General features: G+C 31.1%; 2 protein-coding genes across 2 annotated transcripts; one reads left to right on the forward strand and one right to left on the reverse strand.

Annotated features, from left to right (window-relative positions):
* The first annotated feature begins 1,731 nt into the window (after window positions 1–1,731).
* Window positions 1,732–22,641, forward strand: LOC111029892 (protein white). The gene is made up of 13 exons (XM_022309130.1): window positions 1,732–2,102; window positions 14,168–14,345; window positions 14,846–15,084; window positions 16,625–16,696; window positions 16,780–16,878; window positions 17,117–17,355; window positions 19,323–19,506; window positions 19,889–20,044; window positions 20,110–20,241; window positions 20,751–20,979; window positions 21,829–21,934; window positions 22,134–22,305; window positions 22,489–22,641. Exons 2-13 carry the CDS (start codon window positions 14,234–14,236, stop codon window positions 22,585–22,587), a joined length of 1,839 nt encoding a protein of 612 aa, XP_022164822.1. The 5' UTR covers window positions 1,732–2,102; window positions 14,168–14,233; the 3' UTR covers window positions 22,588–22,641.
* LOC111029891 (F-box/LRR-repeat protein 4) lies at window positions 22,133–27,368 on the reverse strand. Its single transcript, XM_022309129.1, has 12 exons — window positions 26,875–27,368; window positions 26,437–26,530; window positions 26,160–26,373; window positions 25,867–26,086; window positions 25,693–25,803; window positions 25,482–25,607; window positions 25,292–25,416; window positions 25,112–25,221; window positions 24,887–25,048; window positions 24,621–24,786; window positions 24,195–24,546; window positions 22,133–22,299 (listed from the first exon to the last, which is right to left on the reverse strand). The coding sequence occupies exons 1-11, from the start codon at window positions 27,151–27,153 to the stop codon at window positions 24,204–24,206; spliced, it is 1,950 nt and encodes a 649-aa protein (XP_022164821.1). The 5' UTR covers window positions 27,154–27,368; the 3' UTR covers window positions 22,133–22,299; window positions 24,195–24,203.
* Window positions 27,369–27,867: the final 499 nt, after the last annotated feature.

Consider the following 27,867-nt stretch of genomic DNA (forward strand, 5'->3'; position numbering starts at 1 on the left):
TCTAGTGTCCTGCAACAGTGTTGCAGTGACTATATCATGGGCCACGGAGAACTTTTTTTTGAACAAATAATGATATTTACAATCTATTATCTTATTTGTATACGTACAATAAGTAACTTTAATAAACTTTTTTTTTAATTAATGAATCTCAGAAACTATACTGGACCTCACATGGACATTTTCTCGAGGTATGGTCTGTGGTTTTTACTTTTACATATTAACAGAATATGATGATTTGCATAATATGATCATAAGTCATTACTAGTAATTCAGAGTTATCGAGGAAAAACATTTGTGTCATTTTTAGTTACAGTTAAGCTTATAAGTCTCCATTTATAGACTTGAGTCGTCATGAAACATAATAATGGCATAATATATTAGAATATTACCATTAGATACGATAAATAATGCATCTGACATGTACATACAGCTAACAGCTATACAGGATACAGCCATGCAGTGATCTAGGTTTTTTTTTATACAATTAACTTAATAATTGTGTAGGTAGGTCGTAGGTTTACGTCAACCACACAATCGCATGCATCAATCAATGGTCTTCATAACGTTCATTCCGCATCGACATCGTTACAGCATCATTTACGACATTTCATTTCTAAATCGGTTATTGAATTATGGTTATGGTTTATTCGTCTAAATGATTAAAGTCATCAAACTTAAAGTACTTAAAACTACAGCTGTATCTGTGTGCATGAAAAATTGACGTATGAAATAATACATGTTGTGTTTAGTATGGTTATAGTTGAATTATTAATTGTTTGGCTTATAAACATTTTGGTTAATAATAATTTTTTTTTTTTAATGTACTCGTTGAAATTTCTTTGGAAAACAATTTTACCTTCTAGAGATTAACCTCCCAGTAAGAAAATGTCACATAGGTACGTATAATATTATGTCGACCTTATCTTACCAAACATAATAAATTTTATGTTACAAAGATTTCGTCTTACTCAATTATTTTTAATGATCAGATTGACATATTATTCAATTGAATGGTTAGAATATTATCTAGGGCACCTCCTAGGACTTTTTAAATTTTAAATCAAGGTATACCATTTTAAAATTTAACTTTCTTACAATCCAAATAATACAAATAACAGAGTAAAATAGATAGTTGTTTACAAAATATGTGCTATTTTATGCTTCTGTAAGACGGAGGCAACACGCGGATATGACGTCTTCTATTAAGTAAGAAAGGAATAACAAAAATAAATTACTTAATACTTGCAGAAAGGTGAATACTTCAATATTAAAATAAATTATAAGTATATACCTACACCTAATACCTGATGATAGACGATAGGTCGATAGATGTTAGAATTATTGTAATCAACACTGTAGGTAATGCTTATACTTTATATACATATTTTATCGTTGTTAACATGTTTACCATGATCAATACTATATAGACATAGACTTACCGTATGAAGCAAAGAAAAATGTAATGGCAATTTTCCAAAGTTAAGTCACCCATATCGGAGTCGAGACGTACAAGTCAAGATGAGCGTGTTAGCTGGTCGCCTGTGGGTATATATAAGTCGATGTCGTGCCTCCTCTTTTACGTGTTTATGCATTTTCAGTTTTTAGTTTTTACCGTCTCAACGTGTAGTTGCGTAACCGGTACAGCTCGTCGTCTTCCCCTTCTATGCCGACGGCGGCGGCGGCGGCGGCGGTGGGTGCCCGGCTGACGGACGTTCCCGTTCCCGTGCTTAAGATCAGTTTACGATCAACGGTCGGTGATCTCTGACATTGACATACCTTGTGTCTTGTATTATATTATTATTATTATTATTACTATTATTATTGTTACATCCGTTCGTACCACGCGGAATGTGCGGCGCGCAAGACTGAATTGAAAAACGGTCGACGAGTACACAGCTGCTGCATGCGGTGTACGATAAAGTAGAACAGACTGATCGTGTTGAAGAACAGGAGAGATCCCTGTTCTCAATTTGGAGTACGCTTTCCGACCTTGCGTCGTCGACATGGGCCGCAAAGATGAGAAGAAACCGTTGTTGGCCAACAGCAACGGCGACAATTCCCGACCAGAAAAAGAAAATAATGTTAACCGTTAACGGAGCCTGGTGAGTACCTGTGCCCTGCACAGTTTTTAACGGTCCTCTAGCCTAGGATGAATGATTATCTCTTAGAGAAGACAAGTGTGGTTGGGTTAGGCTCGTTTAATAGTATTTAGATTCTAGATAGATGCCTTCGGTTAAATAATCCGAAAGCAAATACTCTACAACTCTAAACCTATCCGTTAATAAAGCACCAAAATCAGGTCGAGAAATTTCGGGATCTCTTTTCCGCACTGAACTGTGTCGGAGACTTTGATCAAATATAGGATACATAAACATATTGTACTTCTAGGAGGGACTAAACTCTAAAAGGTTGAGTTGATGTCGTCAACTTCTATTAACCACAACATCACAGTCTAGCGGTATATTATGCTATGTAACTTGTACCGTAAACGCACAGTATTTCAGCAGAACGTTCATAAAATCGAATATACGAGTACCTATAAATTACAATATAGGTAGAAGAATACTTACAGTGCTGGCAAATACGAGTTTCTAATTTGCGGTGTACTTGTTCAGTACAGTATTACTGTTATTTTCCTTTTGGAAAAAACCTTATGTTTATACTTTATAATTGGATAGCAGGATAGGTTACAGGATGCAGAGGTAACTTACCGTCGACTATTGCTTACACTTCAATATGTCACTATAAAAACTTACTGCACCATGTCTCTGTATGATTGTTTGAGTTTAGTGATAAAAATGAATAATACACGTCGAAAACGTAAACCGATACATAATTGTATGCTGTTATGATGTATTTAATAGGCCTAAATCCCAATAGAGAAATTAGGAAGTACAACTGTACCAATACAATATATTACAATGAAACTAAAAAACAAAATAATGTTACTAGAAAATAAATGTAGGTACAACTCATGGCCCAGGTGTATGTTCATGTCTATGGAATGGATGTAGTCGTATTATTAATAGAACTAAAAAGTAGAATAAAATAAACGTGGGAACGTGTGAAACTGAAAGGAATTTTAAAATTTGGTGTGAAGAGAAAATACGGAGAATCTATACGTCCACTCGTCAGCCAGGAGTAGGAACTAAGTTGTCTTTGTATACTCTTTTACCCACTGAGGATGCAATATTGAGCTTAAATACAAGTAACACGGTAAAATCCAGTTCCAAAATTGCCACCTAGAAAATAATGTACTCATATGTAAAGGACGTATTAAGCTGTCAACTGCATACAAAACTTTAAATGAACATTTTCTGCGGTCTTATGGAGATTCAATTAGGTGAAGTTGTTTAATTTTAATATGAAATTGATTTACCACTGTTAAATAATATACATTATACTTACCATAGTTTCATGTTAAATCTACTATAGCCGGCAAAAATAACTCAATATGTAGTTCAACTACTTTTTATTTTTATGACTTTACATATTATTATATGTATTGTGCTCTTTATTTAGTACAATAATACTAGTTCAATAAATATATTTTTAAATTATTCCAAATTTTAAATAGACATTTAAAAATATTTCGTTTATTCTCTAATGCAACTGTAAATATTAATCCTATATAAACACATGATCTGTGTGTAACAAAATAGTTCCTAGGTAGTGGAGAAGGGGTGAAATATTTTTTACTTAAACTTGACTATTTTCATACAACTAATAATATTGAAAAAAAATCGAAATAGATCTCATTATATTCACTATTGAGATTTAAATAAATACTCAGATTTACCATACTTTATTTAAGTACGAAATTTAAAAAAAAAAGTTTTTACACATTCTATATTTCGGATTTTAAACTATAGAAAGTTTACTTTTGCCTAATTTAGATAATACATATTCTTTTGAATCGAATTTAAATAACCTAATTATAATCATATAGTTATATTATTCGTGATCCATACAATTTAATGTTTTAATTTTTACCTAAGAGCAACTAATCATTTAGTTAAAGAAGGAAAAGAGAAGGAGTTATCTCAGCCATTAACTTACTATGTTACAGAAAAATCTAATTATAGGGTCAAATATAGGAAAAAGTCATGGTTGATAACTGATGATTAATTAAAGTATATTACCATATTTATATCAGCGAGTAAATCATTTAAACAGTTTTTGTTTAATTCGAATAACGAGCACGTAAATTACATTACCATTTACCTCTGTAGACCGTAAATGTATGTTATTATTACATCAGAAGAAAATATTTTGCTGATCAAAAAGCTATAATTCAAAATTTGATCTTATCAAAATGTACACTTTGGTCGACAAAATTGAGAACCTATTACCCGTAATCAGTAATCAGTGTAGGTGCTACTAAACTGCAGGAACCACTACTATAGACTGGGCTCGATATACATACTTGAGTATTATTTATTACGATGGAAGATAATACTGTACCAATATTATTATTATACATTTGAAAGTGAAGATAAATTTCATTTGATATTGTTTTCGAATAAATGTCAATTAAACTGAGCTTGTTGACGTTTCTCCGATTTATTTTCAAATAATTAAATATATTAAATTGGCTATGGCCGGATTAATAGTTTTTCCTTACACTAACGAACATTGCTAAGGCGATCAAAAAATGACTTTTTCTAAACATAGACCGTATTGTTTGCCACTGGTAGATAATTGTTTAATAGTCTATTTGAAACCTTTGGAACCAATAGTATTGAACAAGACAACATTGTTAGATCGTTGTAATTATGTTTTTGCTTATTTATCTATAATTTATTCAGTTTCATAGTTGAAAAATGATTTTTTAAACCTCTATAAATATACCATGATGACTATATTATATAATGTTATTACAGTAGTTACTAGTTTTGCCTAAAGGTTAATAATCGAAATCAATCATTTCTTTGGAAATCTCATAATATCGTATTAGTTGCATCATGACCTTACGCCGGTGCATTTATTCTTGAATTAAAAATGCGTAACGACTAATTTACATATGCGTTGAGCAATGTACTTCTGTCTATCCGTTGTATGCGTGATTAAAATATATTGAAATAATATGAGCTACGACTTAAATACTATGCTCGTAAACAGTCTACTTACTTTTATCGACCTAATACTAATAAATAATCGGGTAAATAATTTATATTAATAGCGCAAGCGGAGTATACCTAATATTATAATACTTCTAAACAACGATAATAATTATGATATTAGGTATGTTGTATGTACGATGTATCTACAAACGAATATGATAATTTTGTATGATGCGTTTGTTGGCGTCGTCTTCAGTTCCTGAATGTGTTTATTGATATATTATATTATAATTAACACACTTTTCAGTTTCCACAACTAAACAGATAAGTTCACCGCTATTAGAACTCAATAATGCAATAGTGCACGTGTTTAATTAAATACATGACTTATCTTAAAGTAAACATAAACAAATGAAAGTACTACTAAATGCGAATATTCAATATAATTTTAACGCATTCTACATAAATAAATCTGCATAGATATATATATCGAAAGCTGAAGTACATGGCAACAACTCCTATGAGCATTTGAACCTCAAAATTCGTCGAAAACATGAAAATGTGCAAGATTGTTTTTCATTCGAAATTAATACAATTTTCAACTTTTTTAACTCAGCCTTGAATATTTAATACAAGTTTCATCATAAGTTGTTGAGTAATTATTTTCATAGAAACCTCAAAATCTCAAAACGACTTATATTTTTTTTTAGGCATTCAAGTTATTTTTACGAAATTCGATATTTTTGACGACAAAATAACTAGAATAGTTATTTTTCGAACATTCGTAGGCACGTGAAACTTATATTTTTTTAAGTTTATTAATACTTACTATAGGTACTCAATGACATTTTCAAATTATTTATATTAGTTTTAAGCTATATATTACCAACTGTTCACACCATTTTGCGGTACCACAGTATTCGCTTATAACAATTAATAAAAGTTATTGGACAAATTAGATCTTCCTACGGTATTACCAATAGAGAAATAAATCACTAATATCAATGTAAATAGGTATATATAATATTTCTTTAGAACTGTCTCCGATCAGAATCGTTTTTCATTGTATGCAATGAATTATCAATGAATTAAAATTTAACACATCCATTGCAGTGACCAGCCCTTCAATGACGACATACACTCACACATATTCTACAGCAGACTGCAGAGTGACTTTCCATTTGTATTAAATTTAAAACCAACCAAAGTGAACTGAGTTCAGTGTTCATAATTTCAAAATTTCCTTAATTTAAAAGGTTTTTTATTTTCTAATTTTTCCATCACTATTTTATGTTTTCTAGTATTATCGAAATCAGACGGCAGACGACGCCACCACCTTTGCGGCAATCATAGTGCACTAACTATAGAATTATCCTCATGATGACTATATAGGTAGACGGAGACTCGCTCCTGATAAATGATATTTTCTAAGTTGCAAATTCCCATAATAGTTGAATATTATGTATACTCGTTCGTATTCTTTGAAGTCTTCACTCTTTAATCTTACGTACTATGATAATGATATATGCGAATTGATCGACGAAAACGGGTGCATAGTAATATAATACGACGCCGAGCGAGTTATGACTTCCCATCATTTGACATTTCTGATCCAATGTCAATTGATACTTTTAAAACATAGCCTAAAGCTTGACGGGCATTTCCCCTCTGTGGTGGCGATCGGTCGAGCAAACCATTACAATATTGAGATACAGCGTGTATTGGTTTACACTGTTTACAGGCGGAGGGCCTGTAATGCTTTGCTATGGTTTCCACGATCACGTAATTTCACATTTTCATTTATCGATTGTCTAATATAGTGAGTGTTTGTATTAAAAGTTTCTCAAACATCGAACAGCGTTTGTGCAAAACCACGAACGTCATTGTTTCAGTTCTATACTCAAGATGGAAAATTAAAAAAAAATTAACATGAGTTAATCGACTTATAATTTAATAACTAACAAACGATATAGTAAATTATAAAAGTTTGAAGTTAATATGGGGAAAAATATTAACTCAACATAATCAAAAAAAAGTTAATCATTTTCGATCCTGAACGAAAGGATCAATGTATTTTAGTTTTACAATTAAGAGTCGTTGTTTTTTTTCTGTGACACTTTATAGTAGAAAAAATGCTTCGATTTTTATCTCCGAGAGTGGTTTCTAGTGGGAAATTGAATGTATCGTTAGTACCTACTACGAGAGCCAAAAATAAAAACTTCCCATCATTTTCTCAATCATCTAGAAAAAATCACAAGAACACGTGAATATTTAGGCATTGCCAACTTTTGACAAAATCAATTCTGATATTTTGTTGAAAATTGCAATTCAAAAACAAATAACCCGAGAATCGAGATACCTAATAAAATATATACAACAATTAATTTTTATATTTGCGTTTTCTATACGTGATTTTATCTTGGCTCTTTTTAAAAATTTTTTTTGGGTGACAATTGGCGACTTTTTATCTATAATTGTTCATTGAAATTATTACTCTCGGACAAAAACTTGAAATTCAATAAATGGAACTTTAAAAAATATTCTTACTAAAATTAAAATGCATAGTTCAGTGTAAAGACACATACATTTTTATGAGCGTATATGCAGTAAATTATGTAGAAACTGGAAATTCACACATAAAATAAAAATATCGGCCTAAACGATGCCAAATTCTATAGTTCACAAAATATTAATCATAGGCAATTTAAACATTCCATTATTATTTAAATAAATATTTTCTATACACAAATATATTTCCAAAATACCAAAACTAATTTTATGCTATTTGTAAGCATTTGATATTTTCATAGTTTTGCTGGATCAGAAATTTGAAAATAAATACATAGCCCCTTATTCATTGTTACTATATTAATTTTAAAATATCGAAAATACATAAATATTATGTAATTTTCTATAACAATTTGAAGTTACTATGAAAATATCTCGAACTAAGAGTGATTTGAAATATTTAAATATTATTCTAATTATAATATAATATATCTAATCGTATCCTTTACAAATTACAATATTATCAATAGGTCGACTATTATTCGGCTGTATTATAATATAGCTGCTCAACTGTAGCTCATTATACCTACACGTTCACGTTGTTTGTTCAACTCGATAAAAAAAACCCGTTGGATATTTCTTAGACCCACTGGTTAGTAACTCGTTTAGTAAACGATTCAGAATCGACTTCTATACGAACGTTGATTTTGATTTTCTTGCCTCTTCAGACTATTGCTTAAATATAATTAAATATAATAATCTACCGAGATGATTCCTCTAAAACATTAATAATTTGGAAGGCGGTTTTCTACTTTGGTGAACTTTGTCAAATCAGCAAGTCTGTGGTAAAGAACGGAAGCTATTATTTCTACGAAATCTACACACTTATTTCACATGACTAATGAGTTTCTATAAAAAGATAACTAATAAAATCGTGCGGTAAATTGTTGACACCTTTGATAAGTGATAACACGGAACACATCCGAATACGTTACTGTATAGCCGGGAAACGTTATCTCAAGAAAGAAGCAATAATAATTTATGAAGTAATATTGCGTTAGATTATATCATATTTTCCTCTATAGTTGTCCTCGGGCCATTGCAATAATAAATCCGTTGGCAGACTAACTAATAGCCGGCGCTACCTTAATGAACCAAAAAAATGCCTAACACCCAAGACCGTATATTTCTTAAGAAAATATTTTTGGTTCAACAAATTATTGATTTGTTGTGCAGAAAACATGGAACGTTGAAAATAAAATATGAATCACGGTGCCCTTTGCGCCATTTTGTGCCACTTAAACCAATGCCTTTTCTATATTATACATATAAAGAAATTAATTTGTACAATAATTGATCCTGTATTAGCTATATTATAATATCTACTATACATTAATTATATTCACAATTCTATTGATGGCATTGGTCGCATTCATATAACTATTTGGAAAAAAATGTAAATATGTTTATTATTTACATATAATTAAATTCGACCATTAAGTTTAACAAATATAGAATGCTGCAATGTTCAAATAAAACTAATGAACCAGCTAGAAGTTCTGAACTCTTAATCCTATAATAGTGATAATTGATAGGTTACATTCTACAATAGTGGCACATGTGTAGTAGAACCACGTGTGAATAAAACCGTATATTTCATTACGCAACCAACTGCAAGAATTAGTATATTCATACATGAATGGTCAATATAATATCTTCGACAGCAACCGATATCTGATTTATTCTATCAATTGACCTTGTTATGCATGGTGGGATAAAGACTAGACTAGATACAGAGACGTGTTGAAATTAAAAATTAACCTTAAATTAACATTGTCACCAAATATCTATACTTACATTTTCTAGAAACGGTTTAGTGCTTGAAATATTTTTTGAAAATGTTGAATTTTTATTTTTTTTTCTTTAAATGTCAATAACGATTCATATATTCGGTCAAAAAGTTTAAAAATGTAATACATGGTTCTTCAAAAGTTTTTCTTTCTGGAATTTAATCTCAGTGTATAACCACATTATTTGGTTTATCATATCCATAGGATAAACATAGAATTTTAAAATTGTAAATTGTTTGTACATTTTAAAATGTCCATAACTAGCTTTAAAATTGGAACATATAAAAAACTTGGTCGCCCACTACATAATATTCGTACTTTTAAAATTGGTAATAGGTCAACTCACTCTAAAATTAAACATAACAGAATTAAATTAACTATTCAAAACGTACGATTTGCTATATTATGTGTTCGTATGACGGATACAACACGGATTTGTCTGGGTGTCATCCTAAAGATTTAAGCAAGAAGTGTATAAAATCCCGTATATTTATATACATAATAATGTATGTTAAACTAGTAATTCTTCGTGAGACACCCTGTATACTAATAATATAAGGAATTAAACATTTTTATATTTTCTTATCTTTAAGCGTATTACTTCATTTTTAATCGATATTAAAATCGGGTTTATTCAAATATTTTGTACTACGTTATACTAAGGTACAAATGTTCAATTATGAATATTTCTATGAAAAGTCAAACGATTAAATAATACACACAATAAGGTATAGCATTTAAAACGCAATTTCCCATTTTTAGCAAATATTTGAAAAAAGTGTAATATTTTCAAGAATAAGCTGCTTAAATAAAATATTATAAATTGATTACACATTTTCACGAAACAATATGTTCGTCTATAATAGTGTGTGTGCAGGTCGATAAAATATAACTTTAATAACTGATAATTATTAGAAATAAACGCACGCGAGTTCAAATAAAAATACTCCCAATGGATGTAAATAATAGATGTATGTGTTAAGAGTTTATAAATGAGCGTGACTGACAGTTGACGAACATCTATATTTTGTAAACCTAAACTTATTGTACAAATGAATGAACATCTTCCAGTACCTATAACTACGAAAAGTGTTAAGTGTATACTCCAAGGTTGCGCCATAGTATTAAATATTATTATATTGTGTGTACCTATATTATAAATATGTATAGGTATAGGTGTATATAATGGTACCTACTATAGTTGAAACTGGAAATAAATTCTTCTTCAAACCGGTTTTAGATGTGCGTATGTTGTGCAAGATTTTTTTCACAGCCTTTATTTTTAATGCAATAATATGTTAAATTATTTAGTCAATGTAAGATGTGTACTATGCTTTCTAAAATAAATGCTCACAAACCGACGTCGGATGTGGATGTTCATGTCAAAATAATATTTTACAGTTTCAATATGTATATTTATAGAATAAAATAGGTAATTGTAGAATTTTTTCGACACCTAAAACATTTTTTAAGCAATAATATCGTTTAATAATGATTAATAACTTTGCAAACATATAATAGTAACCTTGGTCTGAATGAAATACCTGTAGATAGTCCCCTTCAAAATTATTATTATTATGGTGTATTAACCCATTAAAAATTGTTTCTAAATATTTGAATTTGATTACTTGGTGGAAGCTGCCTATTTATATATTAGAGTTAAAATGTCATTAACAAAATTATATACATACTCAAGGGTGTAATTAAGGGAGGATTTGGGGAATAGACCTTCCAGGGCCTTTATTATATATCTTTAGTTATTAATTTGTAACTTATGGAGTTATTTGCTGACAATCTGACATCATTGCAAAATAAATTTAAATAGAATTTCCTTAATAATATACTTAATGAATATAAATAAATCTATAAATAGGTATGCACATGGTAAAAAAATGTCTATCCCCTCCCCCTAAGACAAATTCCTAATTACACCACTTTACACAATTATTTCATGTCTGTGGGCAAATAGAGGCATTTGCATTCCCGTGGACTTTTTTCTTGGTACTTTTCACTGTTAAGTTTCAGGTCAATTACATCGACATATTATGAAACTTTATGGTAAGAACATTATCTGTGTTTGTTTGTTTTTTAGGATTTTTAAGTGAGTTATGAGCATTTTTAATTAACTCTATATTGTTTACGCTAACTTGCTAAAAAATGTAACCATCGTAGAAAACACTCAAACACAGATAATGTTCTTACCATCAACTTGCATACTTAAAAATTCTTGAAGACACCTTTGATTATGTGTTTCAATTTATTCAATTTATTTTCTATAGATACCTCTCAAAAAATTGTATTTATATAACTATAATACTTATGAAACTTATCTAAGCGATACAAATTGATTATTCACTTATATTAGATTATCACGAGGGAAAATATTTTAAAAGTAACCCAACTGTCCGAATACAGTTCCTGGAAACATTTCTTAAAGGTTTACAATATAAAATATGTATAAAAAAAGTCAATACCGATGGTTACAAATGGTTATTTTAAAATATATACCTACAATGTACAATACATTATATTATACACGTTATCATAAGATGTGACCGCTGACCGAAATGTAAACATTAATCTGAATGTGATTATAAATATCTTTCCGAAGACAAATCACCGGGTTCATTAAACAGTTTCGTTATGGTAATTATTTTCAGTGGTTGTTAACCGGTGTTACATAACTTCGTATGCATTTATGTATAATTATAATTATTGATACTTTATGGTTTTCATCATTGCATGACGTAGATGTACCATACTACCATGTACATCTTAATCATATTACAAACCATTAAAATCAAAAAGCAATTTAATAAAATATTAAAAACATGATTAATATAATTTATTATAATTATTTTTCGTATATCACTTCCTTAATAATATGAACAGTAATATATGATATAAAAAACTGATTTATATAAACTAATCTAATTATAAATTTAAGAAAAAAATATAAACACACATCACGCTTGCAACCATTGTTGTTGAAGCGAATTGAACAATAAAACAAAAATATTAATATATGGTCCAAATCCGATCTCCAATGACCGTCGACTGATCTAACTTAATTACTATATATACTACTACATATATTGTGGTATGTGGACAATATACTAATGTTTAAAGACCAAAGTCTAAGTTGAATATTTGTAAAATGCTTTAAGCGTAAATAAGTCTTTATACAAATTCTGTTTTTCTTGAAAAAATTATACTTGGGTACCTACTTCAGGTACAAAATAATGAAACAATCAAGATTTTTAATGAAGATATGGAGTGTATCGTTACGTATTAGAATTTGGTTCAATAAAACGTTTTAATAAGCGTTCAAGAAATTAAACGTTCAGTATACGTACCGATACGCAACGAATTTTTCTTCTTAAAAATCTTGAATATTTAACTAATCATATTATGTTGACCATATTAAAAGACAGTTGAAAAATAAATGTGCGTAATTTATAACTATGCTGTATTTTACTATGTACCGCGGTTATTCAGAATGAAATGCCTGTTGGCAATAGGCTAAAAGAAAATCGTAGGTAGCGATAAAGTTGGTATTCGGTGCATTATATTATTATCATATATGTCATATAAGTACTAAATACCTATGTGTATACGTATGTGTATTTAGGGACTATAAATTAAGTCCTGAGAGAAATATAGCGGGCTTACTCGGTCCTATTCCAAGTGATATGGAGGGATTTAGACAAAGTAAAAACACGAGGGTCACGGTGACATAAACTACCGATTTGAGTACTTAAATTATACTGAATTTATAGGTGCATTGATTGAATTTAAATTATTACCGTCTTGCGAAAGATCATTCGTAATCCTTTTAACAGTGTTTTCCAACCTTTTTGTAATTTTGACCCAGAAATTTAATCTTTGTTGGGTGCTTGACACCTCCCCCCCCCCAAATCAATCAAGTATGCCATAATATACCTAGTATTATTGATAACCATTTTTTATTATGAGCAATTTTATCATTTAATTTGAATATAATTATGCAATAGTGAATAATGAATATACATGAGTCTATTAAATATAAAGATTATTTTTAAATTGAATTAATATTTAGGTAAAATAACATTAGGTACATACTTGAAACAAAAATAAAATACAAAAATGATATATATTAATATAATAGTAAAATAATATTGTATTTCTGATTTTAAATGGATATTCATCGTAGTATAGATACTGCACACCAAAAATCGATTATAGTTTCATTTTTATGTCACATAATCCTATTAAGATTACTATAAAGTTTTTAATATACATTGTAAGTACACAATTAACAAATGAAACATATTTTAAATATGAAAAAAAAATTAAAGTTTTTGTTTCAAAAATATTCTAGAATCAGCGTAAATAAATTCATACCTATCAAGAATAATTTTACCACTCACAAAAATGTGTTACATTTGATTATTAATCGTTTTGAATTTAGTACAGCAGCACAACACTCAGTTTTATGTAGATCGGTGCTACCAGAATGTGCCTACTTCTTTTAGGGCATCAGGCAAAGAAACACACGTCCGGAAATTATTATTACCTATATAACTAATTCAAGACACGTGTCCTGAAACCGTCAGAGATGTCAAAGATAAAAATAACCTGTTGAATTTTGTCCTCGACTAATATGCAGCCATAAGACTATTAGACCACAATATTTGAACTATTTTAAGCAGACATTATTTTTACTTCTGGATAAAATATAAATTATAATAAAATTGTATTTTTCAGGAACATTCCAACGGAACGGGTACCAAAAAGCAAACTAACCACAGCATCACGTACACGTGGACTAACATGAACGTGTACACGAAAAACGGCAAAAGCCGAAACTTTTACGATACGCTAACGTCGTGCTGTTCGGGTAATCTAAAAATCAAGACTGAAAGAAAACAATTATTAAACAACGGTGAGTTATAAGTTCTACACTACCTTTACGAAAATATTACCCACGTCGGGTAAGAATTGTTTTCCGTGCAGTTTCGGTATATATTTTTATGACTATATAATTTATATAATGACACAGTTAACAGTCGATTACTGTTTTATGATTCCGCTTGTACGTCGTGTTGTTTAAGGGATACCCGCTGGCCAATACTAATCATAATTATTACGAATTATATTCTTCGCTGTAAATATCACACGTATGTTATCTAACGATGCCGGTTTTATGGTGGGCCAGTGTCGACATATTATTATTTTATTATGCGTATAAAATTAGTTCAGGCAGGCATCTCTCTCTCTCTCTCTCTCTCTCTTTCTCTCTCTCTCTTTCTCTCTCTCTAATAGATACTACAACCACGAAAACGGCAACACGTCGTTATTTAATAATTATTATTTGTGTTATTTATTTATTACCGAGCGTATAATATTATATTATTATAGTAACATATTGATTTATGGTTGCAGTGAGCGGTTCAGCACGACCGGGAGAACTGTTGGCTCTGATGGGCTCCAGTGGCGCCGGCAAAACGACCTTGTTGAACTCGCTGACATTCAGAAGTGAACACAACGTCATGGAGTCCGGAATTAGATCTATCAACGGCATACCGGTCAACAGCAAACTGTTGACGGCCGTTTCTGCGTACGTCCAACAACACGACCTGTTCATCGGGACGCTCACCGTCCGGGAACACTTAATATTCCAGGTGAGAATAAATAGGAATATGGGTCAAAGCCCAACATTCGGATGAGGGGTAATTCGAGTAGGACTAGTTCCTCTCCTGTGTCACCCTTAGATAATATTTTATGCCTACATGGATACAGTCATAAAAGTCGTGTAATCAGACAGCATACCTACTATAGTTCCCAAAGTAATTAAATATTAAATGCAATTATAAGGTTATGGCATTCTCACCACCGATAATTTATTAAATGATAATAACATAGAATAATAACTTGAGAACACGATATGAGTGTGTGATAAATGTAATTGCAGTTGTTACAATAATAATAAAAAAAAAAATAATAGGTATCAAATTGTATTGAATCAAAAATTTGGCACATATACCGATATACCTACACCAGAATGATAAATTGTTTTTCTCCATCATAAAGTCGGGTTTACAGCTATGTCATCTGACGTATCGAATCCTAAAGTTGAGCTCGATCCAACCCGGTAGATCTGGGTTTTTAGTGATACAGGTGATACAGTGATTAATACAATAATACCATTACAACAATCTGAATATGATAAAAATAACACAATCACTCGACAAATGATGTAGCTAGTAGCTATGAACCCCGCCTAGACCGTACCCACAACCACACAATAACCAATAAAGTAATACTAATAGATTCATCGATCACAGTATACCGTGTATATTAGGTTAGGTAATGGTGTTATACAAATATACAATATGATGGCGCTTAATCCGACGTTTCCACGTGGTGGTCTTACCGGTCAGGTTTATAAATTCACCGGAGGTCGGCGACCGCGCCTAACCAATACGACGATAACCAATGACCAACGTCTATTCCTACGGTTTAGCTGCTTAAGTTAGAAATCGAATTTCTGCTAACATTCCAGTGATCCAGTATTTTAATTTTTAAGACTAATTCCGGTTTCCCTGTAATTTTAATTAATAAGACAACTTATAATAAATATTTAGCCGCACACAAAAAATAAATATGATATAGCGTAAACGTGTAATAATAATAACAGAATAACATGATGCGTGAGACTATATATTGATAGAACCCTTCAAAACCAATTAATATTGAGTAATTAATTTGAGCTGTATTAGTTTAAAAGATCTCGACGCTTTCGACACTCTTTTGAAACTACGACTTTGAGGGTTGTAGGGCAGTAAGTATGATTGAGAATAGGTATATGAGAAATGAGAGGATTTCAGTGGTACTGGAGTTTGATGTGGAATTTAATATAATATTTTTTTAGTTTTAATCTGAACACGCAGAGACGTCGGGATCGTGTAACCGCATCCTCTCCCTCTACTCTGTACAACAAAAAATTAGTAATTTGTACTAATGTTTTATTTTGATGACTATAATAACTGTATGCAATAAAATATACAACGGTTTTGTAATATAGAAATATCTAAAACAAAATGCATAAATATACTCCACCAAAAAATTATAATGATTTACTTACACGAGATTATAGTTCCTATAACTGAGTTTCAACTTTTTAGCACTGTGTCTTACGCTACACTTTAACTGTTATGACAGGCGTTGGTGCGGATGGACCGACACATACCGTACGAAAAACGAATGGCTCGAGTCGAAGATGTCATACAAGAGGTGAGTTTCAATGATGTTAATATATAATATGCAAGTCGGTTACACATATAATAATTATGCCAATTTGTTTTCCCCCGATTCAGTTGTCATTGAGTAAATGTCAAAACACTATCATCGGCGTGACTGGCAGAATTAAAGGTTTATCTGGAGGCGAAATGAAACGTTTGTCGTTTGCTTCCGAGGTAAGACTATGATTAATTATTAAAATATAATGCTGCAGATCCTATTTATTTTTTCAAATTTATTAGAGAGCAAATATAAAATAAATTATATGGTTATTGCGATTTGTGGTACTTCTTCTATGAACATGATGATTATGACATCGTAAATAATAAATATACTGTTATTATATAAAGCTAGTCAAAATACATATTTTGTTTTTACATAACATACCGTTTGTTTTTCGACTGCGTCTCACAGGTGTTGACAGACCCTCCGCTGATGTTCTGCGACGAACCGACCTCTGGACTGGACTCATACATGGCGCAAAACGTCATCAGTGTGCTCAAGTCGATGGCGTCTAAAGGCAAGACAATCATTTGCACCATTCACCAGCCGTCTTCCGAGGTGTACTCCATGTTCGACAAGATACTATTGCTGGCTAGCGGTCGGACGGCTTTCCTGGGCACTCCCAACGATGCCATCGAGTTTTTCAAAACGTAATAACCCCTTATATTGTAATGTCCGATACAAGGATCTATAAGTCCAGAACAAAGTTACGGATAATCTTGATCCAGAATAATAATAGAGAAAATAGTCACTTGTACTAATGTTTAGCCATCCCGCACTGACACGAAATGTTGAACCTCGTCAAGAGGAAGACTGGCCCTGCAGGAATTTAGGATAATATATACTAAACAGTAGATATAAACTCTTATGTCCTAATACCCCCTTCCACGGTGGGTGTACATTGTTTCCACTAAAATGAAAAAGGTTTGATCTTCGTTTCCGCCAAATCATTTTTCGTCTAAAATTATCATTTGAAAAACATTAGTCATAATTTTGGATTTGTGTTGTTATTGTTTCATAGTATATTCTGAAAACTATATTTCCGAAAACAGTATACCTATGTTTCTACCCACAATGTGGTCCAATTTCAGTGATTCAGAATTCAAAACCACGAATAGTTTCATTCCATGTACATTTCAAATCTACAAATCGTATCTTAACATTAATATAGTTTTAATAATTTTAATAATTTTAATTCTTAACGTTCAAACTATTATAATGTATATTAAATACAAATAAACAGTTCTAAATTAAATATCCAAATACAAAAAACATAAATTACCTATTCAAAACAAAATAATTAACACATCAACTGCAATATCGAAGTAGATAAAATATTTTTGATATTATATTTTATTACTAACGATGAAAATCACCAACTACATAGATTATATGTTTGTTAATAGGATTCACTATCGTTATACCGGACTCCCTGATCTCTACTGCATATATAAGTTTACAGACATTTATAAGTATTCGGAGTATTGATTGTTTAATTTATTTTATACTTTTTGAGCATTTTATAACATTGCCCTGTTTATGTTGTAGTTATAAATTAAATTAAACCAACAAATCATTCATCAGCATTTCTTGATAAAATAATAATAGTAGTTACATAATAACTCAAAAATGCAACAATGTATAGCAGTAGTTCCCAAACTAATTTTCACATTACACATTATTATTCCTACTAAAAGTCACAGCATACTTTAAGTATTAATATACCTTTCACACTTCTCAATAACAAATAATTTTAAATCCAGCAAAAAAAAAAAGGCAAACCAAATTATCTTTTTTATTACCATACAATACTTAGTTATATACATAGATTGTATAATATATATTTTCTATCGTTACATACCAATTTATATTTGCATTTATGGTTCTTTACTAAAAATGTTGCATCTCGAGTAATACGTTTTATATATGTATTGAAAATGATTTTCCAATAATTAATTGTATGGATTTAAATAAAAATGTTTAAATTTGCACGGCACAACCTTTGGCCTAAACTCAAATATGTACACCTATAAGTACTTCCTAAAGTGGCACCGAACTATTTACAGCTGTTCATTTGTATTTTGAACCACGAAAAAATTTGGGTGGTTGGGCTGGTGAATAGATGTAAGAATAATTAACCAAGTTCATTGTACCTGATATTTAGCTTCTATGCTAATTGGTTTAATATAGGTACCGTTACAGTAAAGGTGGATAGATAGATCTATACATTTTGTAAATTGAATCAGTTGGTCAAATATAATTACCGCCACTGGCGCCACTGTATACTTACTAATTACTATCGATAGCAAAATACAATACTATCAACCGGAGTCCAATAATTGGAAAAAAAAAAGATTTGAACAACTAAATTATTTATTTTGATTAAATTGAGTTAAAACTATACGTCTATACGTAATATTATTCCATCGTGTTAGTTCTTTGCAAGTGTTAAACATATTGTTTGTTAACGATTAACTTATAACGTTAGCACTGCGTTCTTATGTCGACTTGACTTAATTAACTCATGTTCTGATTATTTTAACTGTCATTACTTATTAGTTTGTCATTGGCCTTTGTACATAATTATATATTTTATCCCGTCTGTAATTTCGTATAGGCTCGGCGTTAGCTGCCCGAAGAACCACAACCCGGCGGACTTTTTCATTCAACTGTTGGCCATCGTACCGTCACAAGAGACGTGCTCATACGAAACCATCGATACTGTTTGCGAGGCTTACGAGAGCTCAAACTACAAGAGTGACATGATTGAACATCAAAAACAGTTAGCTATCGCCAGCAAAGTAAGTGTATATACATATCTATATGTTAGATAAACCTCGGCTGAATAAGTATCTTGAGAGTATATTTATAGATCCAACAGACAGAGCCGAGCTGTAATCAGTAACCAATTTTGTATGTGAGATTTAAAATAATTTTGTAATTGACTTGTCATACGGAGACGGGATTTTCACTAAAAATATGGATTTCCAGATTTCCTGTAAACAAATTTTTTTATAATATATTACATTCGTGTAAGGAGTGGCCCTCCTTCACCGCGAGGCATATTTTTCAACTTTTGTCAATATATTTTACGGCAATTGTTGCCAAGGGATCAATTTCGGCTTAAACATCCCACGCTTACTCAAATAAAATAGGTAACTTTGGTTTTCTGCTTTTTTCCAGAGCACGTTGGACTGTTGGGGCTCGAACGGTCTGGAGAACGTCTCGTCACCGTACAAAGCAACATGGATGGAACAGTTTTCGGCAGTCTTCTGGCGGTCGTGGCTCAGTATCAAAAAAGAACCAGCCCTCACCAAAATTAGGCTCATCCAGACAATGGTAAACTGGTAAAACCACGGCGATGATTGACCCGATCTAACCCATACATTTTCTTATAATTTCAGTTAGTAGCCGCTCTGATAAGTTTCATATTCTACAACCAGCACTTGGACCAAGACGGTGTGATGAACATCAACGGAGCACTGTTCATGTGTATATCTAACATGACATTCCAGAACGTATTAGCAGTTATAAACGTAAGTACCTATACCGGTCTTATTCAGTCCGAGTATAATTACCGTAAATCTGGCCAGGGGAGGGGCAGTGGTGCATATCGGAGGTGATGAGCGCTTGGGCAGCTTATAGCCTCCCAATCCCAAAGTATCTTTATAAAACTTTTCAAAAATATTGAGTAAAAAATGTTCAACTCATTACAAAGATTTTTTAATACAGTAAAAATGACTATACGTTCATGCTTAAACTTTTATTAATTTCTAAAGTTATCATATTATTAGTTTATTATTTCAAGAACGAATAAGATTAAGGTTAATACTCAAGTAAGTTATTTATAAATAGTAAAACTAAAAACTAAAGGCTCGGGTTAACAGCCTTGAGTATTACCTACTCCTAATAATATATATTTATAATATTGGTTACAGTATTAGCCATTACGTACAATTATTTACAAAACAGCAAACATCACTGCACATATTATATACAGTAAAGTTACCATATTATTATTAAATGATTATTTCCGCCAACACAGGTATTCTGTTCCGAACTTCCGGTGTTCATGCGGGAACACCACAACGGCATGTACCGGACGGATGTGTACTTCCTGAGCAAGACCCTCGCCGAGGTACCGATATTCTTGGTAATACCCATACTGTTCACGTCCATCATGTACTACATTGTGGGCCTAAACCCAAAGTTCATACACTTCCTCACGGCTGTCCTGTTCATAACGCTCGTCAGTCTAGTCGCTGTGTCGTTCGGTAAGTGAAACTTCCGAATATCGGAATTTCTACAAGATATGTTAAGTACACCTATATCTAGCCACCTTTAGGTATAGTACACATCTCTACTTCCGTACCCCGATCGCTTGAGTCAGAAGAGGTCATACGACCGACTTTTAAGGGGTTTTGAATGGGCAATTTTAACTATATTCGAGTATACGTTAACTTATGGTTGCCGTGCAGAATTAATTACGAAATTTTCGTCTGGAGCAAACCAACAACATGCAATAAATATTTACAAATCTATAAAGAAATTACCACATGTGAAAATTAGGTAACTTAACCTGCGATGTAACATTTTCTATTTGTTCAATAACCTGACATACAGCCCATATAGGTAACATTTTTATAGATATTTTATATATGTCGGCACTGAAAATCAAACTTAGTTTTTAAGAACAACACAATTCTCAGGCTTTGGTTTAAAGTCTATAAATCATCACTTATCTATTCAGTAATTTTCTGTCATTATTAATTAATTTAGTTAATTCAAAAGGGTGAGCCCAAAGCAAGTTGAATAAAGTATACTGCTTTCGGATCAAAATATCAATCAAAATCCTACTATTCTGCGAGATTCTAATAAAATGATTTTCTGATCAGCTTCCTGTAAAATTGTTTTCGATTGTCATTGAATTAATGGTTGATAATATGATATTTGTCGTACGTCGAGGCGCTGTGTAACCATAACAATTGCCTAAACTTAGCCCCTTAATAAATAGCCAGTTATTTTGTTTTTTGGCTCAGGTGCCATTAAAATACATTTTAAAAACACTGAGTAAATTTTACTAAGTATAATGTTCTACTACACGATTCGTTTGGTTTTCTCAGGTTACTTTGTATCGTGCGCCAGTGGTTCCATATCGATCGCACTTTCTGTGGGGCCGACGATCGTCATACCTTTTCTGCTGTTTGGCGGCTACTTTTTGAATGTTGGGTAAGTTGCGGTGTACACAAAACACGGTGCATTTTTATATTATTATCACTTTCGTATATTATATTACAATAAAATTAAATGTATAAATAATTAAATATTCTGTACAACGAGTTTGTATCGAATATAATAGTATGACATTATAAAAATAATAATAGTTAACGCTAAGTATAATAATAAATTACAATTGTTTGATTTCAAGATCGATCCCGTACTATTTCCGGTGGCTGAGCGTCTTCTCGTGGTTCAAGTATGCCAACGAAGGGCTACAAATCAACCAGTGGGCAGACATCGACACCATTCAGTGCAACAGGGTGAATACGACGTGTCCCCGTTCTGGTCACGCTGTCTTAGAGTCGAATAGTTTTCTAGAGGTAAACAGACAACAACGTTTTTGATTATTATTGGTTTTGAATTCAACATAAACATAACTGTAGGTCCACAGGCAGCAAACAATTACTGTCACCAAGAGATCTCTAACTTAAACTTCGACCATATTTTATTATGTACCGAGTTTAAACGTATCTAATCTATTCGTGTTCGTTTTTTTTTTCCAGTCAAACCTCACCATGGACATAATTTCATTATTTTTATTAATCATCGCCTTTCGGTTCATGGCGTTCTTGTCACTCCTGGCCAGAACGACACGAAAATAAAACACACGTGATAATATTTTCAACGATTCTGAAAATGCATCACTGCTACAATTGCCTACACAACACACATGTTTGTAAACCATCGCCACAGGCGTACACTACTTGGAATTAAAAAATAAAACTATATACATTAATATATATTTATACAGAATAAGATCGATTAAGGTTGTACATATATTATTCTATATAAGATCATAGATAGAAAAATAACGTAATGTAATTTAAATGTATTTTAAACGAATAACTGTATAGTTAAATGCCATATCATTCATCAGTCGAAGACATCTCTGAAATGGCATTTCTGTAATTTATAAATTGGTACTTATAAAATTTTAATTTGTAAAATATTTTATTATTTATACTTAAGTAACTGAGTACTTGAGTGCAATAGCCAGAGTGAATGCCTGTGACTGACCATTACACTCAAAATCTCATGTTTCTCTTATTAGATAAATTCACAAAAACTCACTGATATACCTAAATATATATTATTATTAATTTTCTATAATTTTGTATATTAAAGTTCCCAGCCAATTGAAATAAAACTCAAAATACACGGTACTGGCGTTGGTATACTAAAAAAAAGTTGGTTGTACGGTGGTATTCAATCCGACTGTTTTAATGGTCCTGATTATTTTAAGAGTATACATTTTATTTTTTGTTTGATGATTTTTTTATTATTATTATTATTATTATTATTATTATTATTATTACTACTACTATTACTTTTACAATATATAATTTAAAAATTATTATATTATTGATTGCACATTGTTGAATTATTATACAAAATTTATAAAAAAAAAACGTGTATTAGTCAAATTAATTAAATGTTGTTGAGCACATTTTGTAAGTAATTTATGTTTTTGCTTTAACATAATATATTATGAATTATGATATATATATATATATATATATTCTGAATTACAATTAACAATGTAGAAAACACACATATAACAATAGATATTCATATAATATACAAAGCACCTAATTCAATTTGCTTAAATTGAGAAGCATTAAATGTTCATGTAATAAATATTAAAGAAAACAATAATCAGAAGTTAGTCTGGCTGTATAATATTATTTGTTAGTGTGATTTAGAACTTAAAATATGATAATCTATCTATAAAGCATACAACTAATGACAACCACAAATTAAACAACAAAGAAAGAAATAGTTATGAAAAAATAAAACTGTATTTATAATATTAATTAATCATATTTATTTCACTTAAGTCTTTTAAAATTTAAAAATATCAACAAGTTATGATATTACTTTGAGTTTGAACATAATATTGATTAAACTGTGTTCTATAACTAGATATTATTTTATTATAGAATAATTAAAAAATGAATACACTAAAATTGATTCTCACTATTAATAAATAATAAATATTTTTAACTCTAATTATGTTACTACAATTTGGTTATAAAAGCAAATATTTCAAATTTTAGTTTATCATATTTCATAACGTAAATTATTAAAAATTTAAATATACTTTTAAGTATTCCACAAATCATGATTTAGGAGAACTTACAGCATTTGATTACATACACATACAATTTATTCAAAGGCTTAAAAAACAAATGGAAAAGATATAACTTACTGTGATGATCTAGTAATGATATACATTTGAATGATCAGAAGTAGTAAATTGGATGCATACATTGGGATATTTTAATCGCCAAGCTGCTACGTCAGGTTCTTTAATGTTTTCGCAAAAATTAACATCCATTAACTTTAGGTTTTCACATTTCTCTAGGAACTTGGAGCAAGCATCAACTGTAATTGCTCTGAGGCCAACTAAATCTATTTGTTCCAACAGTGGGCAGTAGTCAGCAAACGCTAGTAGATCGCGGTCGCACACGCCGCGTAATGACACAACAATGATTTTTTTTAACCTTGGACAAGATTTGACCAAGTCCAATAGACTATCGCCAGGAATACTCAAAGCTAAACTGAAAACATAGGAAAGATGTTAGCCAAGTCAACATTTGAATATGGTATTTTATTTATTTAATCGTATACCAACCACCATCCTAGATCAATTTCTTCAAGTTGTTTGAGAACAGTTAGAAAGCGCAGTCCAGTAGGAGACAGTGTATAACTTTTCCAAAAATCTACAGATACCAGTTGCTTGTTCGATATTGACAAATTATAAGCAATATGATCCATGCAACCAATTCGTTTACACGAACCTAACCATTTGAAAAACAACCATTAAAATGAGTTACCACCAACACATATAATCAATACAATGGAATAAAACTATATAACATATATGTGTTAACTATTTACCAAGATTAATATGCTTCAACTGAGGCATACAAGTTATGTAAAAAGCTAAGCACTCTGTGGTAATATTTGTTCTATAAAAATCTATACGTTCCATTTCCGGGAAGCTCTGTGGTGGACATATCAGCTCAAAATCAATTGAAGTGCAACTTCTTAAACTCAATTCTGAAAAACCATAAGTTGCATATTACACATTTAGTGAAAACATAACGAGGAAAATATGTTTACCTTTCAGATATTTACAATATAAATTTATTGCAATTAATGTGGCATCATTGACAAATCCACAACAGTCTAATCGTAGGTTAGTTAAATTAGTACCACATTTCTTTATAAATCTAAATATTCAATAAATAATTAAGACAAATGATTATCAATGATAAGTTTTGTTTATCATAAATGACATACAAGTTAAATGCTGTGCTCAATATTCCTTTTGTAATACCACACCAGGATAAATCCAACTTTGTTATTCGGTCACAGTACGGCTCTAATGAAATGAGCATTGAATAGGAGAATGAGCTCCAATAAGGCTATAAACATACTGCAATGAATCCGTTTTTCTTCAAATATGTAATTTTTTAACATTTGTACTCACTTTTAAGTTTAATTCTCTGTAGAAATATCCGTCCGTACAAATGTTCTTGAAGCGCTTGCACACCCTCATACAAAGTCGCAATGATTTTAAATCCAAGTATGAAAATATTTGCATCAATGATTCATTCTATTTTTGCATAGTTACAATTTAGGAATTTAGTTATGAATTTAATAATAATAATGTAATATAATAGGATAAAAAAAAAGTGTACCGGTAATTTCAAGGTGTAATCAATGTCAGGTACTTTACGCCACTCGTTTTCAAGTTCTTCTATATTCTTGATCAGTTTCAAAAATGGATCTAGACTTGTTGACATAGGTATCTAGAAATTGACACACTAAAATAATTATATGTTCAGAACAACACAAAATTAAAAGTCATTTACATTTGAAGCCATTGACGGAACCCTAACTTCTGACAATAACTCCTGGTCTTGTTCTTCATTATTATCATAAACGTATCCTGATGTTGTATGACTAACCATAGGTACAGACATGATTGGTAGTTCACCGTCGTCTGGATACTTTAAAATACCACCCATAGATACAGCATCTAACTCGGTATAATAGTCCAATTGAGAATGATTAAATTCTATGCATATCTCTCTGTGGGCAAGATTTTATAACATTGATATTAATCAAAGCAATATAATTTAGTAGACTAATATTTTTGTCTTACTTGACCAGTTCCTTAATGTATTTTAATTTTGGAGCAAACAAACGAGAATGTCTCATGCCATTACAGTTCTGAGGCGGCCCTTCCCAAAGTAATCTCCATGCCATCGTATCAGGAAGGTCAATAACTTTGCCTGATATCCGTACTACAGACCCGGGAGTAAACGTTTCAAATATAGAGATGACCAGAGGAACGACTGGTATATCAAATGATAATACTGTAATACACAGGTTAATAATAAAAATTATATTTAATTTGTTTTGTTTTTATTCAATCTTACTAATATAATCTTCGCTTCTTATTCTTCCTGCATTTTGTGGCATAATTGGACATTTTCGAGATGGTGCAAGGTCTCTCCATGGTCCATAACTCCTCTGAGTAAAAAAAAATTTAAGAATATTATTGCCTGATAAAATAAAAACCTATAACTTATTTAAAACCATTTGATATAAACAAAATAATAATCTCTTGAATACTTAGTTATTTCAAAAAAATAAAGGATTAAGTGCAACAATAAATTTGAATAAGTTAATAGAAATAAAAACATTTAATATTATTGATCACACAAAACAATTTGATCCAGGATTGAAATCAAAGATTTCAAATTTAATAATTAATTCAATTTGTTTGTGAAAAGGTAACATTTGTGCTGTAACAAATCAGTGCTTGTAGTGAATACCAAGCGCACAGGTACTAATATAAGTCACCAGGAACTCACCATAACATAAGACTGGGGAAAGTCTCCGTAGTTAGGAAACTTGCTAGGCCTACCAGTGACATTGCTGGCTGTGTAAGATATGCTAATGTCGCTGCCATATTGAGAGCTAAAGTCCACCACTTCAGATGAAAACTGGAACACAAAGTTGTCCAACGTAGACTGCTCCTTGTTGATTCGCCTGACTTCCACACGATCCATGTATGTACGAGTATAATCAATGTATGACTTGCAAAGCTTTCTTAAATCAGCCAAGTTAAAGCCAATTTGTTCTTCGTTCATGACCAATTTTGTTGGTACAAATCCCGATAGAACGAGCACCTTTGAATTCCATCGAGCACACTAATTCTTATTACCGTACATTGTAAACCCAAACGTCTGGCAGGTTAAAGTTGTCGAGATTCGAAATGACTAGTTGACAAATTATACTTAAAGGACAACTAAGTACTAACTATAATAATTACAACTATACTGTTACCTATTTACTATTTTGTCGTATTGTATTTACACATTATAACAGTATCACACGTCCTTTGACCACTGAGATCATTGTTCGAAATCGGTTTGATAATGCCTACCAACGCTACCAACTCTGACGAAATTATAGCAAGTGGTGATTTTGAGCCAACCAGTTTTCACATTTTGAATGCTCGAACGCCCGGGATATTGTGTTCTACTACGCGAACTCTTCGTTATTTATATTCTGGAAAAACTCATGAATTTTGTATTAATACACGTGTTGCTAGTATTGATAATGATGTTGAAAGTTTAATAAAATATAAAAGAACAGATTGTGACATAATTTTAAGATCAACCATTATTTAGTTTATCATCATACAGAATTTGGATATAACACAGTAGGTACATTTTTTGGTTTATTATATCCTATTATGTTCGGCTACAACTTGGTTATTATACTTAGTAGACGATGTCAAATGTAATGTCAGAAGATCAACATCCGATGAGAATATGATTTCATGATTTAAGTGCACGAGT

Source organism: Myzus persicae, unplaced genomic scaffold, assembly GCF_001856785.1.
Source record: "Myzus persicae strain clone G006 unplaced genomic scaffold, MPER_G0061.0, whole genome shotgun sequence".
NCBI lineage: Eukaryota > Metazoa > Arthropoda > Insecta > Hemiptera > Aphididae > Myzus > Myzus persicae.

Coding starts and splice junctions, on each gene's coding strand:
- LOC111029892 (XM_022309130.1), top strand. CDS start 14,234: ATGAACGTGTACACGAAAAACGGCAAAAGCCGAAACTTTTACGATACG. Junction 19,507..19,888: donor AGTTAGCTATCGCCAGCAAA/GTAAGTGTATAT, acceptor GCTTTTTTCCAG/AGCACGTTGGACTGTTGGGG. Junction 22,306..22,488: donor AGTCGAATAGTTTTCTAGAG/GTAAACAGACAA, acceptor TTTTTTTTCCAG/TCAAACCTCACCATGGACAT.
- LOC111029891 (XM_022309129.1), bottom strand. CDS start 27,153: ATGAACGAAGAACAAATTGGCTTTAACTTGGCTGATTTAAGAAAGCTT. Junction 25,804..25,866: donor TTCCGTCAATGGCTTCAAAT/GTAAATGACTTT, acceptor GTCAATTTCTAG/ATACCTATGTCAACAAGTCT. Junction 25,049..25,111: donor ATATTGTAAATATCTGAAAG/GTAAACATATTT, acceptor ATGGTTTTTCAG/AATTGAGTTTAAGAAGTTGC.